We start from the raw sequence: 18,843 nt of genomic DNA, 5'->3' as shown, positions 1-18,843 counted from the left end.
TAGAATCATTTAAATATTTAGGAACTATGATCACTAATACAGGGTCTTCAGAATTGGAATTTAATGAAAGATTGAAAAAAGCAAATCAGACAATAGCAAGGTTAACCCTTTTACCCCCAAAGGACGTACTGGTACGTTTCACAAAAGCCATCCCTTTACCCCCATGGACGTACCGGTGCGTCCTTGCAAAAAAATGCTATAAAAATTTGTTTTTCATATTTTTTGATAATTTTTTGAGAAAATTCAGGCATTTTCCAAGAGAATGAGACCAACCTGACCTCTCTATGACAAAAATTAAGGCTGTTAGAGCAATTTAAAAATAATATACTGCAAAATGTGCTGGGAAAAAAATAACCCCCTGGGGCTTAAGGGTTGGAAATTTCCAAAAACCCCGGGGGTAATAGGGTTAAGTAAAATTTGGAAATCAAATTGCCTGAAATTACATATAAAAATCAGGGTATATATCAGTTTAATGAGGTCAGTGTTACTATATGGACATGAGTCATGGTATGACAATGAAACAATATCCAACAGATTTTGTAGATTTGAGAACAAAGCTCTCAGAAGAATATTGGGAGTGAAATGGCAGGGCATGATTAGAGATAGAACTATAAGAGAGATTACTTGAGTGTCATATATGGATGAGATCATGGTGAAGGGTAGATGGAGATGGTTTGGTCATGCTCTTTACACTCCAAAAGAAAGATTAGTTCACAAAAATATTTAATTGGGCTCCACAAGGCACTAAAAGAGTTGGAAGACCGAGACCTACATGGCTGAGGCCTATAAAGCGTGAAGTAGGAGAGGATGAATGGAGCAGTATTGATTTAAAAGCTCAAGATAGAGACATCTAGCGTAATCTAACCGAGGCCCTTTGTATCAATAGGCGTAGGAGGAGATGATGATGAAAGTATCAACAGGAAATCACTCAATTTGCGGGCCTGCCTTCTGCCAAAAATGTGACGTCACCAGACATACAGTACTTCTTTTCTTAAATTTATGGTATATAGTAATGTAGGCTACACATAACAACTGATTTAGATCACTGGAATACTTGGTATCGTTACTCGATGTTTCAATAATGGGAATAAGAGTACCTGGTAACAAATCAATAGGAAACCACTTGATTTGCCATTCGCCTTCCGCCCGAAATAAGATGTGACCAGACATGCACTGTGATATGAACTCGACAAAGAATGACTTGTGAAATACGTAAAACCAACCTCTGTATTTTAATGCAAGAAAAAATACTAGCCTACCCTGGAAAAGTATTTCATTTTTATAATTAAAAAAATATATATTACTTCAAGAAAATATTTGTCCTCCTAGTGAACTTTTATAGATAAATATTATACTAATTATAGTCAAATTTATGCTACATAGTACTCATAACAACCAATACAGACCCATGAAATATTTTGTACCATTACTCAATATTTCAAATATGGGAATACTAACATTAATTGATAGCCTATTAAAAGGAAATCACACGATTTCTTGGCTTCGACAGAAATATGACGTCACCAGGTGTACAGGTACGGTACAGTATGAACTCAACATACAGTATATCAAGACTTTCCTTAATACAGTACAGTATATATCTTATTCAAAATGAATACTGTATACTATCATGGTTTTAGAAGAGGTAGGGGTTGTATGAATCAGATTTTTACAGTTAGGCAGATATGCGAGAAATATTTAGCAAAAGGTAAGGAGGTGTATGTTGCGTTTATGGATTTGGAGAAAGCATATGATAGAGTTGATAGGGAAGCAATGTGGAATGTGATGAGGTTATATGGAGTTGGTGGAAGGTTGTTGCAAGCAGTGAAAAGTTTCTACAAAGGTAGTAAAGCATGTGTTAGAATAGGAAATGAAGTGAGTGATTGGTTTCCGGTGAGAGTGGGGCTGAGACAGGGATGTGTGATGTCGCCGTGGTTGTTTAACTTGTATGTTGATGGAGTGGTGAGAGAGGTGAATGCTAGAGTGCTTGGACGAGGATTAAAACTGGTAGGCGAGAATGACCATGAATGGGAGGTAAATCAGTTGTTGTTTGCGGATGATACTGTACTGGTAGCAGACACAGAAGAGAAGCTTGACCGACTAGTGACAGAATTTGGAAGGGTGTGTGAGAGAAGGAAGTTGAGAGTTAATGTGGGTAAGAGTAAGGTTATGAGATGTACGAGAAGGGAAGGTGGTGCAAGGTTGAATGTCAAGTTGAATGGAGAGTTACTTGAGGAGGTGGATCAGTTAAGTACTTGGGGTCTGTTGTTGCAGCAAATGGTGGAGTGGAAGCAGATGTACGTCAGAGAGTGAATGAAGGTTGCAAAGTGTTGGAGGCAGCTAAGGGAGTAGTAAAAAATAGAGGGTTGGGCATGAATGTAAAGAGAGTTCTATATGAGAAAGTGATTGTACCAACTGTAATGTATGGATCGGAGTTGTGGGGAATGAAAGTGATGGAGAGACAGAAATTGAATGTGTTTGAGATGAAGTGTCTAAGGAGTATGGCTGGTGTATCTCGAGTAGATAGGGTTAGGAACGAAGTGGTGAGGGAGAGAACGGGTGTAAGAAATGAGTTAGCGGCTAGAGTGGATATGAATGTGTTGAGGTGGTTTGGCCATATTGAGAGAATGGAAAATGGTTGTCTGCTAAAGAAGGTGATGAACGCAAGAGTTGATGGGAGAAGTACAAGAGGAAGGCCAAGGTTTGGGTGGATGGATGGTGTGAAGAAAGCTCTGGGTGATAGGAGGATAGATGTGAGAGAGGCAAGAGAGCGTGCTAGAAATAGGAATGAATAGCGAGCGATTGTGACGCAGTTCCAGTAGGCCCTGCTGCTTCCTCCGGTGCCTTAGATGACCACGGAGGTAGCAGCAGTAGGGGATTCAGCATTATGAAGCTTCATCTGTGGTGGATAATGTGGGAGGTTGGGCTGTGGCACCCCAGCAGTACCAGCTGAACTCGGTTGAGTCCCTGGTTAGGCTGAAGGAACGTAGAGAGTAGAGGTCCCCTTTTTGTTTTGTTTCATTGTTGGTGTCGGCTACCCCCCAAAATTGGAGGAAGTGCCTTGGTATATGGATCATTAAAAAAATACTAATTTACCAAGATAAACTCATTTTTATGTAAGAAAATAGACTACTTCTAAGGAAATAGTTGTTATTAGTGTACTACTTCTAACAGACTTCTGACACAAACGCATTAAAAAAGTGGTCGTAAAGTCCCATAGGTTGTAAGTTGACGACTACTTGTAGTGCTGGAACCAAATTTAATAAGAATTAGAAGATAGCAGGTTCACATCCTTTCACCAAATGGCCAAAGTCAAAAGTGGCATCACTTATTTGGCAGGTGGGTGACTTGCCCTCACCCACCATAACTTCCTTGTTAACGATTCAACAGCCATTCAAGTTTTAGTTTAAGTATGTATCTCTTTTTTGAAAGAACCTAAAGTTTGCTATCATATCAGAACAACTACATCTGAGTATGAAAGTATTTTTACTAAGAATCAATTAGGAATATCTAGCTTTCCTGCCTAATAATTTAAGCAAAACTTACTGTGAGCTGTACATCTGCGTCATTATTGAATGCATTCTCTTCATCAGAGGAGGAGTCATTCAATGACTGGACTTCACCATGCTCATCAATATCTAGAGGACTATCACAGATATAACTTGACATCATGTAGAAACCTCAGGCAAGGTTCTTGATGTTCCTGAAAATAGTTGGAAAAAATAAATTAGTCCCTGTTCTTGAAAATCATGAACAAATATGAAAAATCACAGAATTTTAAAGTAAATTTTATTTTTCCTAACTAAACAAACCTGAGTCCATTAATAAGAGTATGATTCAGTGAGGCTGGAATTCAGCAGTTAATATTCATAACAAGGTGGTGATAGTTACTGTCAAGTGGTGGGTATGCCCCACTCACCTGAGAGTTCACTAAGAAGCCTCTTAGACCTTACCTCAAGACCTAAGGGGCAGCTGGGACAAGAAGTGGTGGATAAGCCCTGCTCACCTGAAAGTTCAATGAGAAGCTTGTTTGACCATAACTTAAGACTTAATGGGAAGCTGGAGCAAGAAGCAGTGGGTAAGCCCTGCTCACCTGATAATTTACTAAGAAGCCTCTTCGACTGTAACTTGAGATTTAAGAGGCAGCTGGGGAGGAAGTGGTGGGTAAGGCCCGCTCACATGACAGTTCACTGAGAAGCCTCTTTGTCCTCAACTAGAGACTTTAGGGACAGCTGGGGCAAGAAGTGGTGGATAAGCACCGCTCACTGGACAGTTCACTAAGATGCCTATCTGACCTCAAGTCAAGACTTAGGGGCAGCTGGGGCAAGAAGTGGTGAGTAGGACCAGCTCACCTAACAGTTCATTAAGAAGCCTCTTTGAACTTAAGACTTGAAAGGCAGCTAGGGCAAGAGGCAAGAAGTGGTGGGTAAGGCCCGCTCACATGACAGTTCACTGAGAAGCCTCTTTGTCCTTAACTTGAGAATTTAGGGGCAGCTGGGGCAAGAAGTGGTGGATAAGCACCGCTCACTGGACAGTTCACTAAGAAGCCTATCTGATCTCAACTCAAGACTTAGGGACAGCTGGGGCAAGAAGTGGTGAGTAGGACCAGCTCACCTAACAGTTCATTAAGAAGCCTCTTTGACCTTAAGACTTGAAAGGCAGCTGGGGCAAGAGGCAAGAAGTGCTGGGTAAGGCCTGCTCACCTGACAGTTCACTGAGAAGCCTCTTTGACCTTAACTCAAAACTTAAAAGGCAGCTGGGGCATGGAGTGGTGGGTAAGCCCCACTCACCTGACAGTTCAGAGAAGCCTCTTTGACCTTAACTCAAAACTTAAAAGGCAGCTGGGGCATGAAGTGGTGGGTAAGCTCCACTCACCTGACAGTTCAGAGAAGCCTCTTTGACCTTAACTCAAAACTTAAAAGACAGCTGGGGCATGAAGTGGTGGGTAAGCCCCACTCACCTGACAGTTCACTGAGAAGCCTCTTGGACCTTAAGACTTAAGGGGACCGTCTGCTACGGTGTTTGACACCAAAACTTTAAAAAATCGGAAATTGTTTTATTGTTTCTATGTATGCAGAAACAGATTGTACATGCTCTCCAGAAGTTTCAAGCAATTATTTCAACAAATAATAAAGATATAGCGGTCTTTAAATGACATCATCCTTACTGCATCGTCTGCCTGACTGAGTTTGAAAGAATCATCTTTGTGTGTTTATTTTTGCATATATATAGGGATTTTTTCACTTATGCTTCAAAATCTCGCAAGTCTGGCAGAGATGGAAGGCATTGGTAGAGGGTAGGCTAACGCAAACTACGATCTATGAGAAGAACAGCCAGAGTTTCCAAAGACGTATCGAAGTTACGTTGCATGTGTGTTCGTTTACTAGCAGTTCGTATGTACATTGTGTTTTCACAACGTCCTCGAGAATTTTATAGCAAGGCCAATGTTACCTAAGGTCATAGAAAGAACAAAAAGTAAGCAGAGAGCAACAAAACAGAACCAACAAGAGAGGGAAACATGAAAATGAGTACAAAGCTGGAACATTCTAACTAAAACTCGGGCAACAATGAGAGGCCACTAGCAACTTACGACACCCTTACAACAGGTGTATTAGTAAACTAGGGTTTCAAATAGCTTGTTTAGGGAGCCTTCATGAAGGAGTAAACAATAAAAGTACAAAGTAAGGTTAACTTAATGATGTTATCTTGATTTTATTTTTTAAAAAAGCAAAAAATTATATAGCAGTGGTGGGCAAGCCTCACTCACCTGACAGTTCACTGAGAAGTCTCTTTGACCTCAAATTGAGAGTTAAGGGGCAGTTAGGACAATTCTGACAGTTCACTGAGAAACCTCTTTGACCTTGACTTAGGACTTAAGGGGCAGTTAGGGCAAGAAGTGGTAGGTAAGCCATGCTCACCTGACAGTTCACCGAGAAGCCTCTTTGACCTAATTTAATACCTAAGGGGCAGCTGGGACAAGAATTGGTGGGTAAGCCCTGTTCATCCGACAGTTCACTGAGAAGCCTCTTTGATCTTGACTTAAGACTTAAGGGGCCGCTGGGGCACAGTGGCGTCATGAGGGCTGTTGGCGCCCTATGGAGCAGTTAATAATGACACCTTCAAAAGTTGGGAGAGATCTTTTTATTTGAGTTTATTAATCTTGGCAAGAAATGTTTGCCTTCAGTATTTAGTAGATTCGAGAAAAAACCCTCAGAAGGATATTGGGAGGACACGAATAGAAATGAAACTACAAGACAAATTACTTGAGTGTCATATGTGGATGAGATCATGGAGTGGGGTAGATGGAGATGGTTTGGGCATGCTCTCATCACTCCCCTAGAGAGATTAGTTCACCAAATGTTTGGCTGGGTTCCAACAAGGCACTAAGAGAGTTGGAAGACCCAGGCCTACATGGCTGAAGACAATGAAGCATCAAGTAGGAGATGATGAATAGAGAAGCATTGATTTTAAAGCTCAAGATGGAGACGACTGGCAAAATCTAACCAAGGCTCTCTGCGTCAAAAGGTGTAGAAGATGATGATGATGATGATGATGATTTCAGATATATTATGTTTAAAGGGAAGCATTCCAATTTCTATAATAATATTCTGGAATGGTAAAGCACAAACCAAATTAACAAACCGATATATTTTAATTTATAAATAATAGATATAATTATTATCTATTAAATTTTATGAATAAATTCCAATACATTAATAGTATAGATAAAATGTAAACTAGTAAAGACTCACATTGACAAGCAACTCTAAATAACCGATGACAAATTGCATAAATATAGCAATAAAAAGTAGATAAGCATTAGTAAATCCAGGTGGCTAGGAAAATCATGAAATTGTACAATTTACTGACATTATAAATGTTAATATTAGAAAAAAGTGAATTTGAGGTAAAATTTTCATAGTTATAATGCATGAAAACTGATAAGAACAGTCACTAATTATAAACATACTTTATTTCAAGGATTATGTTTAACCCTGGATAGGTACGATGGGTCGTTTGCGACCCCGAGCGTCAAAAAAAAACAGGTTTTTCTCACGTGACTCACCCCCGTGACTGAATTTGTGGGTGATCTACCTGCAGGAGGTGTCTCCCCTACACGCTCTAGTAGTGTCCAGATGTGCATTGCTGTAGCTGTACTCCTTCCCCGATTTCTGAGACGCGTCGGGGTCGTTCGCGACCGAGTTTACCCTTCTAAGGTAGTTTGCATAATTATCAAAGTTATTACGTATTATGAAATTGTCGTAGAATGGTGCAACTTGTATAGGTTATCAGTTGTGGAAAGTCTTGGTGGATTGTTTGGCTACCATGTGCATGATTTTTTTTTTAGTTAAAATGTCGTTCATCACCACGAGGACCATTTTACCGCGATTGCCCCTTTTTCATTTTTTTTCATTTTTTTGCCAAGTCATTTTTCCGTAAGATATTGACAAATAGGGTCGTAAAACTTTTGCTTGTTTAGTGTTGGAAAGTGTGTCTAGATGATCTGGCTACCCATGCATGACTTTGTTTTTGTCAGATACGACGTAGTTATTGGTATATTGGGTATTTAACTGCAGTTACCAATTTCTGTTTTTTTTCAATATTTGTAAAAATTACTACGTAGTAAGGAATTGCCGTATATTATTGATTTTTTTTCATGTTTATGTGTTAGAAAGTGTGCCTTGATGGTTGGGCTAACACGTGCATGTCTTTTTTTTTATCTGAGATGCCGTATATTAGAATGTCGGGCATTTTACCGCGAGTGTCCCTTTTTCATTTTTTTTCATTTTTTGGCCAAGTCATTTTTCCGTAAGATATTGCGAAATAGTGTCGTAAAACTTTTGCTTTTTTAGTGTTGGAAAGTGTGTCTAGATGATCTGGCTACCCATGCGTGATTTTGTTTTTGTCAGATACGACGTAGTTATTGGTACATTGGGTATTTAACTGCGGTTGCCAATTTCTGTTTTTTTTTCAATATTTGTAAAAATTTACTACGTAGTAAGGAATTGCCGTATATTATTGATTTTTTTTTCATGTTTATGTGTTAGAAAGTGTGCCTTGATGGTTGGGCTAACACGTGCATGTCTTTTTTTTTATCTGAGATGCCGTATATTAGAATGTTGGGCATTTTTCCGCGAGTGCCCCTTTTTATTTGTTTTGCATTTTTTTGCTTAGTCATGTTACCGTAAGGAATTGGCAAGTAGTGTCTCAAAACTTATATTTTTATAGTGTTGGAAAGTGTTTCTAGATGATCTGGCTACCAATGCCTATTTTTTTTTAGCCAGATATGGCGTATATATAAGTATGTGTTCGATTTTCCTGTGATTGCCATTTTTTCGTTTTTTCCCATTTCTTTCAAAATTACTACGTACTAAGGAACTATCACAGAGTAATATTTCATTTATATGTTTATTTGTCGGAAAATGTGCCTTGATGGTTTGCCTAGCACGTGGCTGAAATTTTTTTTTTCTGAAATGCCGTATATTAGAATGGCCATTTTTCCACGAGTGCCCCTTTTTATTTGTTTTGCATTTTTTTGCTTAGTCATGTTACCGTAAGGAATTGGCAAGTAGTGTCGCAAAACTTATAATTTTATAGTGTTGGAAAGTGTTTCTAGATGATCTGGCTACCCATGCCTATCTTCTTTTTTTAGCCAGATATGGCGTATATATAGGTATGTGTTCGATTTTCCTGTGATTGCCATTTTTTCGTTTTTTCCCATTTCTTTCAAAATTACTACGTACTAAGGAACTATCACAGAGTAATTATTCATTTAGATGTTTATTTGTCGGAAAATGTGCCTTGATGGTTTGCCTAGCACGTGGCTGAATTTTTTTTTTCTGAAATGCCGTATATTAGAATGTTAGCCATTTTTCCGCGAGTGCCCCTTTTTATTTGTTTTGCATTTTTTTGCTTAGTCATGTTACCGTAAGGAATTGGCAAGTAGTGTCGCAAAACTTATATTTTTATAGTGTTGGAAAGTGTTTCTAGATGATCTGGCTACCCATGCCTATCTTTTTTTTAGCCAGATATGGCGTATATATAGGTATGTGTTCGATTTTCCGGTGATTGCCATTTTTTCGTTTTTTCCCAATTCTTTCAAAATTACTACGTACTAAGGAACTATCACAGAGTAATGATTCCTCTAGATGTTTATTTGTCGGAAAATTTTGTTTACTTTTTTTTTTTGATTGAATATCATCAATTTTTTTAGCTAAAATATTATATTGTTTTACATTTTTTTTTTTTTTTTCGATTTTATTTCCCTTCAAAAAAATTTTTTTGGGTCAGAATTTTAATTTTATAGTCGTAAAATAATCGTCAATTATCCAGCAACCCACCATACAATTTTTATGCATATCCAATAATAATTAGATTAGTAAATAACACCTTGAAATTGACATACCCTTCCTACATTTCAAGTGGCAGATTAGGGAGTCTGAGTAAGTGTGGTTGGCGGCCATTTTGTGGACATATCCGAAGCGTAAGCTGCCCTATCTATATATATTCTTATTCCCTATAGAATTTGTGATATTTTGGTATATTTTTACCTGCATAAATATCATATTATATATTAAATATATGTATTTTTTTACGAAATTTCTAAGTACTCAAAAAATTACCTTTAGATATGGCCCCTGATATAAATGTAATTTACAAAATAATGAAGATTTTTTTACATATTTCTATTTTAGGATAACATATGTTTATTCCCTAAAAAAATTAGCCACTTCCTATTTCATTTGGGTACCCAAAAAAATTCATGAAATTTGGACAAATTTTTTTGGCCAAAAAAAGTTACCCTTTTTTTCTCATTTCAGATCTTCACCTCCATGGGTCTGACTTCATCCAAAATACATCAAGATGTGTCCTAAACATTCAAGAATCAATTCCTAAAAGGAATTGTGTATATATGTATAAACTTTTTTTTTATGAATTTTTATGTCAGGTCTTTTTTTTTCTACTTAATTTTTTAAAATATTTATAATAAATAGTTTTTCTGCAGATGAGTCGTATTTATCTTTACAGTTGTTTTAAGCATTCATTGAAGTTTTTTTTGGCAAAAGAAAAAAGGAGGTTACTGCAAAAACTGATTTTTCAAGAATTTTTTTTGGCGTCGGGGTCGTTCGCGTCCGAGTATACCCTTAAAGGGGTGTCCGAGGAGCGTACCTATCCAGGGTTAAGCATGTTGCACGAGTCAAATTAATGAAAACCAAAAGGTTGAAGTACTGTATGCTTAAGACAAACCATATGTAGAAAGATAAGACATTATAAATCCATTAGAAGGTAAAGATAATTAGAGTGTCATTGATAATATAAATTCAAAAACAAAGAAAATGATTGACAATGAATTAATACTGCTATGATCAGCAGTATCTGAAGGCTAACTTGAATGTTTGAGAAGACACTTTCATCCCCAGCTTGTATAATGAATCATTTTAATTCCTGTGGGTTAGTGGTAAAAAAATAATCTTGTCTCTTTAGAAGCATGAACAGTTCCAAGTAATCTAAGTCACTGTCATAGAAACTTGCTACATAAATGAACATTTCCTTGATGTATGCTTCATTGGTTGTACATGGCAACTCCTTCATATCCAAAAGAATAATAACACCTTTTACCCGATGTTAAATCTCAATATCTGATGATATGCCTGCATCATCACCAGCTTCACTAGGTAATTTTTTCTTCACTCTGCATCGTCTGTCAATTCTTATATACCCCACATGACAGAGCTCCTTTGTTTTTTTTTAAAAAGAAGTCTGGAAGATTTCTTTCCGATTTGCAAGGAAATAAACTTGCAATGCCCATGTATCTTGTGTTGCCTCAAGGAAATTAATTTTCAGATGCTGCACTCTCTTCTGGACTCTGTTATTCCTAGTGAGTAAAATATTCCAGAAACAGAAAGTAAAAAAGAAATGAAATGTATAAATTCTGCTAAACAGCTGTGATGCTTCACTTCTGGCATTTGTTGTCTAATTCAACGCCCTTCCTATAGTTGAACCAAATCCCCCATATGTTCATGTATGGGTCAAACTTCATCAGCTTTAGCACTCAAGCGTTTTTCAGGTTCAGCTTTAATAGATACACTATAGGCAAATACTTCTTCTGTCTCTTCCATCAATATGTCGTCCTTGAAAAAGTTATGCAATGCCTACACAGTTCCAAAAAATGTGGACATCCCCCCCTTATGAGCTGCAAAATGAAACCCAACCAGATTTAATGAATGGTTGTCAGTTCACAAATATTGATTTAGGATTCACTTTCTCCAGCTGCTGCATCCTTTTGGTGTACTTGAATAAATCCAATGAAATTCTCTTTCACAAATTGTTTTTTTCAACACATATCTTTTGTTATCTGGCATTTGTTTTCTGTGTGCAGCATATGGAGTTGAATCGAGCATTGAGCTCTTTGGGTGGTTATAACAGTAGAAGCAATAATTTGGATGAATTAATTTGGAACTACAGCAGACAAATATGAAGGGGACATTTGATTTTGACAGATAATCCTGATGGCTTTTTAGGACAGGATCTAGCTCTGCGATTAGTTTTAAAAGGACTCTGAAATTTTCCAAATTCTTTTTGTTTAATTGGACACTATATTATCTGTGTGACTTTTCAGAGCTAAATTTAGTTATAACAGATATCTAATACAAAGCAGATTTCTCTTGAAGTTTGTCGCCACTTTTCCTTCGTGGCATTTTGCTCTTGAAACTATTTGTTGATTAAACCTTTCTTTTCAACAAGATACCTTTCTACTTCCTTCGATCTTGTGAAGGAATCTCTGACTATTTTTGAGAGTAATGATTTTTTGTTACTTTCCAACGCTAAACCTTCCTCAAGCTCAGGAGAGGAGCACTGGCTGGCAGCCTCCGTTGAAGAAAAACTTAAAAAAGTAGGCATGAAAAACAAAATACTACACTTTTGACAGGTGACTAGACTATAAAAGACCGAAACACCATTGTAGTTTGTCTGATCACAAACTTATAAACTATTTTTAATTCTTTCATCTGCAGAAATTATATTTTATGGGATGATGATGGCGAGATACTTCATGGGGGGTCAATGTATTTTCCTACGTCTACTTAACCATAGATCTTGGGCATAATATCTTTTAAAATATTATAATGGCTTAGTAAGCATTGTTTGGAAATTTACTTGAAAAAACAACTATTCATTTTAGTACGAATATTAATAAAGCATTAAATAATTCAAAATATTCAGATTCTGATTTTTTTAAACACTACTAAACTAAAGTAGGCTTTTAAATTATTTATCAATGTAACACTGTGATAGGCTATATTTTGTTTATAAGGTTATGTTAGCTTAGTTTATTACTGAAAAATTTTATTGTATGGAGGGCTTGATTTTTTGTAGTGTTAAATGTTTTAGGCCAAGGGAATCATGGTGTTTCAAGAATAGTAAGGTCGTAATAAGTTTTGACAGTAGTCTATAGCAATTAGCACATAATGATTACATTTATATATAATTCTATTAAGTCCTTATCAAAGTCGTCGTCGTTAACTATGAACAACTCTCAATGTTGGGAGAATTGTTTCCTAGAAGACAAGATCAGCCAATAGTCATGATACCATGGACGATGTATCCCACGGTTGCAAGCCTACACTCAAGTGTGTGTGTGTGTGTGTGTGTGTGTGTGTGTGTGTGTGTGTGTATGTGTGTGTGTGTGTGTGTATAATGTTATTTTTATAATGAAATAAATTTTTGAATATACTTACCCGGTGATTATAATAGCTGCAACTCTGTTGCTCGACAGAAAACTCTACGGAAGAAATTCGCCAGCGATCGCTATACAGGTTGCGGGTGTGCCCAACAGCGCCATCTGTCGTCCAAGTACCCAGTACTCAATGTAAACAAAGAACTCAATTTTCTCCTCGGTCCACTGCGTCTCTATTGGGGAGGAAGGGAGGGTCCTTTAATTTATAATCACCGGGTAAGTATATTCAAAAATTTATTTTATTATAAAAATAACATTTTTCAATATTTAACTTAGCCGGTGATTATAATAGCTGATTCACACCCAGGGGGGTGGGTAGAGACCAGCATTATATGTTTACATTATTATGAGCTAAGAATTTTTATTTCATTTTAGAAGTTATCAAAATAACAAAAACAAAATAAATAGGTACCTGGTAAGGAAGTCGACTTGAACAATTACTCTGCCTTTTTAAGTACGTCTTCCTTACGGAGCCTCGCGATCCTCTCAGGATGCTGAGCGACCCCTAGGATCTGAAGTATCAAGGGTTGCAACCCATACAACAGGACCTCATCAAAACCCCTAATCTAGGCGCTTCTCAAGAAATGACTTTGACCACCCGCCAAATCAACCAGGATGCGAAAGGCTTCTTAGCCTTCCGGACAACCCCAAAAAAATAACAATAAAAACATTTCAAGAGAAAGATTAAAAAGGTTATGGAATTAGGGAATTGTAGTGGTTGAGCCCTCACCCACTACTGCACTCGCTGCTATGAATGGTCCCAGAGTGTAGCAGTCCTCGTAAAGAGACTGGACATCCTTAAGGTAAAAAGACGCGAACACTGACTTGCTTCTCCAATAGGTTGCGTCCATTATACTTCGCAGAGATCTATTTTGTTTAAAGGCCACGGAAGTTGCGACAGCTCTAACTTCATGTGTCTTTACCCTCAGCAAAGCTTGGTCTTCCTCATTCAGATGGGAATGAGCTTCTCGTATTAACAGTCTGATAAAATAGGATAAGGCATTCTTTGACATAGGCAAAGATGGTTTCTTAACTGAACACCATAAAGCTTCTGACGGGCCTCTTAAAGGTTTAGTTCGTTTTAAATAGAACTTAAGAGCTCTGACAGGGCATAAGACTCTTTCTAGTTCATTTCCAACCATATTCGATAAGCTTGGAATATCGAACAATTTTGGCCAAGGTCGAGAAGGTAGCTCGTTTTTGGCTAGAAAACCAAGTTGTAAAGAACATGTAGCCGTTTCAGATGAGAAACCGATGTTCTTGCTGAAGGCATGAATCTCACTGACTCTTTTAGCTGTAGCTAGACAAACCAGGAAAAGAGTCTTTAAGGTGAGATCTTTCAGGGAGGCTGATTGTAGCGGCTCGAACCTGTCTGACATGAGGAATCTTAGTACCACGTCTAAATTCCAACCAGGTGTAACCAAACGACGCTCCTTCGTGGTCTCAAAAGACTTAAGGAGGTCCTGTAGATCTTTATTGTTGGAAAGATCTAAGCCTCTGTGACGGAAGACTGATGCCAACATGCTTCTGTAACCCTTGATAGTGGGAGCTGAAAGAGATCGTTCTTTCCTCAGATATAAGAGGAAGTCAGCTATTTGAGTTACAGAGGTACTGGTCGAGGATACTGATACTGACTTGCACCAGTTGCGGAAGACTTCCCACTTCGATTGGTAGACTCTAAGGGTGGATGTTCTCCTTGCTCTAGCAATCGCTCTGGCTGCCTCCTTCGAAAAGCCTCTAGCTCTCGAGATTCTTTCGATAGTCTGAAGGCAGTCAGACGAAGAGCGTGGAGGCCTTGGTGTACCTTCTTTACGTGTGGCTGACGTAGAAGGTCCACCCTTAGGGGAAGTGTTCTGGGAACGTCTACTAGCCATCGAAGTACCTCGGTGAACCATTCTCTCGCGGGCCAGAGGGGAGCAACTAGCGTCAACCTTGTCCCTTCGTGAGAGGCGAACTTCTGCAGTACCTTGTTGACAATCTTGAACGGAGGGAATGCATATAGATCTAGATGAGACCAATCTAGGGGAAAGGCATCTATATGAACTGCTGCTGGGTCCGGGATTGGTGAGCAATAAATTGGGAGCCTCTTGGTCATCGAGGTTGCGAAGAGATCTATGGTCGGCTGGCCCCAGGTGGCCCAAAGACTCTTGCATACATCCTTGTGGAGGGTCCATTCTGTTGGAAGAATTTGTCCCTTCCGACTGAGACAATCTGCCATGACATTCAAGTTGCCTTGGATGAACCTCGTAAGTAGCGATATGTTTAGATCTTTTGACCAGGTGAGGAGGTCCCTTGCGATCTCGTACAGCGTCAGTGAGTGGGTCCCTCCTTGCTTGGAGATGTACGCCAAAGCCGTGGTGTTGTCAGAGTTCACCTCCACCACTTTGCCTTGAAGGAGAGACCTGAAGCTTTTCAAGGCCAGATGTACTGCCAGTAGCTCCTTGCAGTTGATATGCATTGTCCTTTGACTCGAGTTCCATATTCCCGAGCATTCCCGACCGTCTAATGTCGCGCCCCAGCCTACGTCTGATGCGTCCGAGAAGAGAACGTGGTTGGGAGTCTGAACAACCAGGGGCAGACCCTCTCTGAGGTTGATACTGTCCTTCCACCATGTTAGGCAAGACTTCATCTTCTCGGAAATGGGAATCGAGACCGCTTCTAGCGTCTTGTCCTTTTTCCAGTGAAATGCTAGGTGATATTGAAGAGGACGGAGGTGTAGTCTTCCTAATGCTACGAACTGTTCCAGGGATGATAGCGTCCCTATCAGGCTCATCCACTTCCTGACTGAACATCGTTCCTTCTTTAGCATGTTCTGGATGCATAACAGGGCTTGGCTTGTTCTGGGGGCCGACGGAAAAGCCCGAAAAGCTAGACTGTGAATCTCCATCCCTAAATACACAATAGTTTGGGATGGGACCACTTGAGACTTTTCCATATTGACAAGGAGACCCAATTCCTTGGTCAGATCTAGAGTCCACTTTAGATCCTTCAGACAGCGACGACTGGAAGAAGCTCTTAGAAGCCAGTCGTCCAAATAGAGGGAGGCTCGGATGTCCGCTAAATGAAGGAATTTGGCTACATTCCTCATCAGCCTCGTAAACACAAGAGGAGCTGTGCTTAGGCCAAAGCACAGGGCTTGAAACTGGTAGACAACCTTTTCGTAAACAAATCTCAGAAAAGGTTGGGAGTCTGGGTGGATGGGGACGTGGAAGTATGCGTCCCTTAGGTCTAAAGAGACCATCCAGTCTTCCCTTCTGACCGCTGCTAGAACGGACTTTGTGGTCTCCATGGAGAACGTCTGCTTTGTGACAAAGACATTCAGCGCACTGACGTCTAGCACCGGCCTCCACCCTCCTGTCTTCTTTGCCACTAAGAAGAGACGGTTGTAGAAGCCCGGGGTTTGATGGTCCAGGACTTTGACTACCGCTCCCTTTTCTAGTAAGAGAGACACTTCCTGTTTCAATGCTCGTCTCTTGTCTTCCTCTCTGTACCTGGGAGAGAGATCGATGGGAGACGTTGCTAGAGGGGGTTTTCGTACAAACGGGATCTTGTACCCCTCTCTGAGCAACTTCACAGATTGTGCATCTGCGCCTCTCTTCTCCCAGGTCTGCCAGAAGTTCTTGAGTCTGGCTCCCACTGCTGTCTGAAGAAGCTGGCAGTCAGACTCTGCCTTTAAAGGACTTGGTTCCTTTCTTCTTTCCACGTCTCCCTTCGGCACGAGCACCTCCTCTGCTGGAGGCTCTGCCACGAAAGGGCGGAATAAATCGGGACGCTGGAGTGTCCATCCTTGGTCTAGCTGACAAGGTAGGCAAAGGGGTGGCTTTGCGAGCAGAGGACGCAACCAGATCATGAGTATCCTTCTGTATCAAAGAAGCAGCAATCTCCTTAATCAGGTCCTCTGGAAAGAGGCACTTGGAGAGAGGAGCAAACAGAAGTTCGGATCTTTGGCAAGGTGTAACTCCAGCTGACAGGAAAGAGCAAAGGTTCTCACGCTTCTTGAGGACTCCGGACACGAAAGATGCAGCAAGCTCATTAGATCCGTCACGTACGGCCTTGTCCATGCAGGACATGATGAGCAATGAAGTCTCCTTCTCTGTCGGAGAGATCTTCCTGCTTAGAGCTCCCAGACACCAGTCTAAAAAGTTGAAGACCTCGAAGGCTCTAAATATCCCTTTCAAAAGGTGGTCCAGGTCCGAAGATGACCAACATATCTTTGAGCGTCTCATGGCTAGCCGGCGGGGAGAGTCTACAAGACTTGAGAAGTCGCCCTGGGCAGAGGCAGGAACTCCGAAGCCGAGAACTTCTCCCGTGGCATACCAGACGCTCGATCTAGAAGAGAGTCTAGCAGGGGGAAACGTAAAGGCTGTCTTCCCTAGACTCTTTTTGGACTGCATTCATTCTCCTATCACTCGTAAAGCTCTCTTGGACGAGCGTGCGAGGACGAGTCTAGTAAAGGCAGGCGAGGATGACGGCATACCTAAAACAAACTCTGACGGAGGAGAGCGCGGAGCCACAGACACAAACTGGTCTGGAAACATCTCTTTGAACAGTGCTAAAACCTTCCTAAAGTCCAAAGAGGGTTGCGTAGACTTAGGCTCGTCAAGATCCGAATGTGGTTCATCTACGTGTGCAGCACCATCATCATCAGAAAGACCATCATCCGAGTATTGAGGAGGAAGCGGCAATGGAGTAGGTAACGGCTGGTTAGCTGAGTCCGGTCGCACGGGTGCACGCGTGACTGAACCGGACGCAACGTCATGGAACTGTTGCCCAGTCTGTGAGCTGGCAACAACCATAGCAGCGCGGGGACGCACAGCGTCTACTCCAGACTGTCTAGCCTGATGTGGGTGAGCAGTGGCAACCACACTGGGTTGCGGAGGTTGACGCACCGCGTCAAAACAAAACAACTCTGACGGTTGTTGTACCTCACGAACGTCAACGGAAGGCTCCGTGCGTCGCTGAACGTCAACATGCGGCTGGCAGGGCACACTGGAACGCATGGGTGGCGGAACTCTCTCAACTGGAGTGCGCAAGAAGGTCGCCTCAGCGTCCACAGGACGCACAACCGAGTGTGTGGTTGGTTGTAGGCAAGAGGCTGTACTAGCAGGTGCAGCAGCAACCTTCTCCGCACGCAAGTCCTGCATCAGTGACGTTAATTGGGACTGCATGCTCTGCAGCAAAGACCACTTAGGGTCTGCAGGAGCAGGTGCGGCGACAGACGGTGTAACTGTCTGAGGCGGTACCGCTTTGCCTCTCTTAGGAGGTGAGCAGTCATCGGATGACTGCAGCGAGTCCGAACTGACCCAGTGGCTACAACTGGGCCGTTGGACTTGCGCGGAAGGGACCGACTTGCGCTTCAACGGTCGTGAGACCTTGGTCCATGGTTTCTTGCGAGAAACCTCTTCCGCAGACGAGGTATAAATGGGCTCTCTCGTCTTTGTGTGGTGGGGGCGATCTTGGGTAGATACGCCCGAAACCACAGAGGGAACGTCTGTTCGCTGATTAAAGCCTCTCGAACCCATTTGTCGTACGACATTGCTTCTCCCCTGGACTTGGGAGCTTGCAAGAGGTCCCGGACTAGAAGGACGACAGGCACGAACAGACGAACCCTCAAGCGCAACACTATCACTCACTTTGTCACTTCCCACTGCACTTTTACACTTCAGCTCCTTGACATCTGCCATGAGCTGATTACGGTCACTAGCCAGTGACTCAACTCTCTCACCCAGAGCTTGGATGGCACGCATCATATCAGCCATCGAAGGTTCCTGAGTGCCAGAAGGGGGGTTAGGAGCAACCACTACAGGGGAAGGAATAGGTTGTGGGGCATGAGGAGAGGAAATGTCAATAGATCGAGAGGAACTTCTCCTAACTCTATCTCTCTCTAGCCTACATGTATATTTTTGGAATTCGATAAAATCGAATTCCGAAAGCCCAACGCACTCCTCACATCGATCTTCCAATTGACAGGTTTTATCCCGACAATTGGAACAAACAGTGTGAGGGTCGATAGAGGCCTTCGGAAGACGCCTTGAACAGTCCCTAGTATTACACTTCCTAAATTTTGGGACTTGAGAAGGGTCAGCCATTTTGAATTGGTCAAAGGG

General features: G+C 40.9%; 1 protein-coding gene across 3 annotated transcripts in view; it reads right to left on the bottom strand.

The window, feature by feature from the left end:
* LOC137653597 (endoribonuclease Dicer-like) overlaps positions 1-18,843 on the bottom strand; it is a 617,521-nt gene that overhangs the window by 528,322 nt on the left and 70,356 nt on the right. For all 3 annotated transcript variants that reach the window (XM_068387145.1, XM_068387137.1, XM_068387151.1), the window contains exon 2: positions 3,547-3,703. In XM_068387145.1, the coding sequence (XP_068243246.1) occupies positions 3,547-3,672 (126 nt within the window). In that variant the 5' untranslated portion in view covers positions 3,673-3,703. The remainder of the gene's footprint in view (positions 1-3,546; positions 3,704-18,843) is intronic.

The sequence above is a fragment of the Palaemon carinicauda genome, chromosome 1 (genome assembly GCF_036898095.1).
Source record: "Palaemon carinicauda isolate YSFRI2023 chromosome 1, ASM3689809v2, whole genome shotgun sequence".
Lineage (NCBI taxonomy): Eukaryota > Metazoa > Arthropoda > Malacostraca > Decapoda > Palaemonidae > Palaemon > Palaemon carinicauda.
This window is presented reverse-complemented; position numbering and strand designations above follow the sequence as displayed.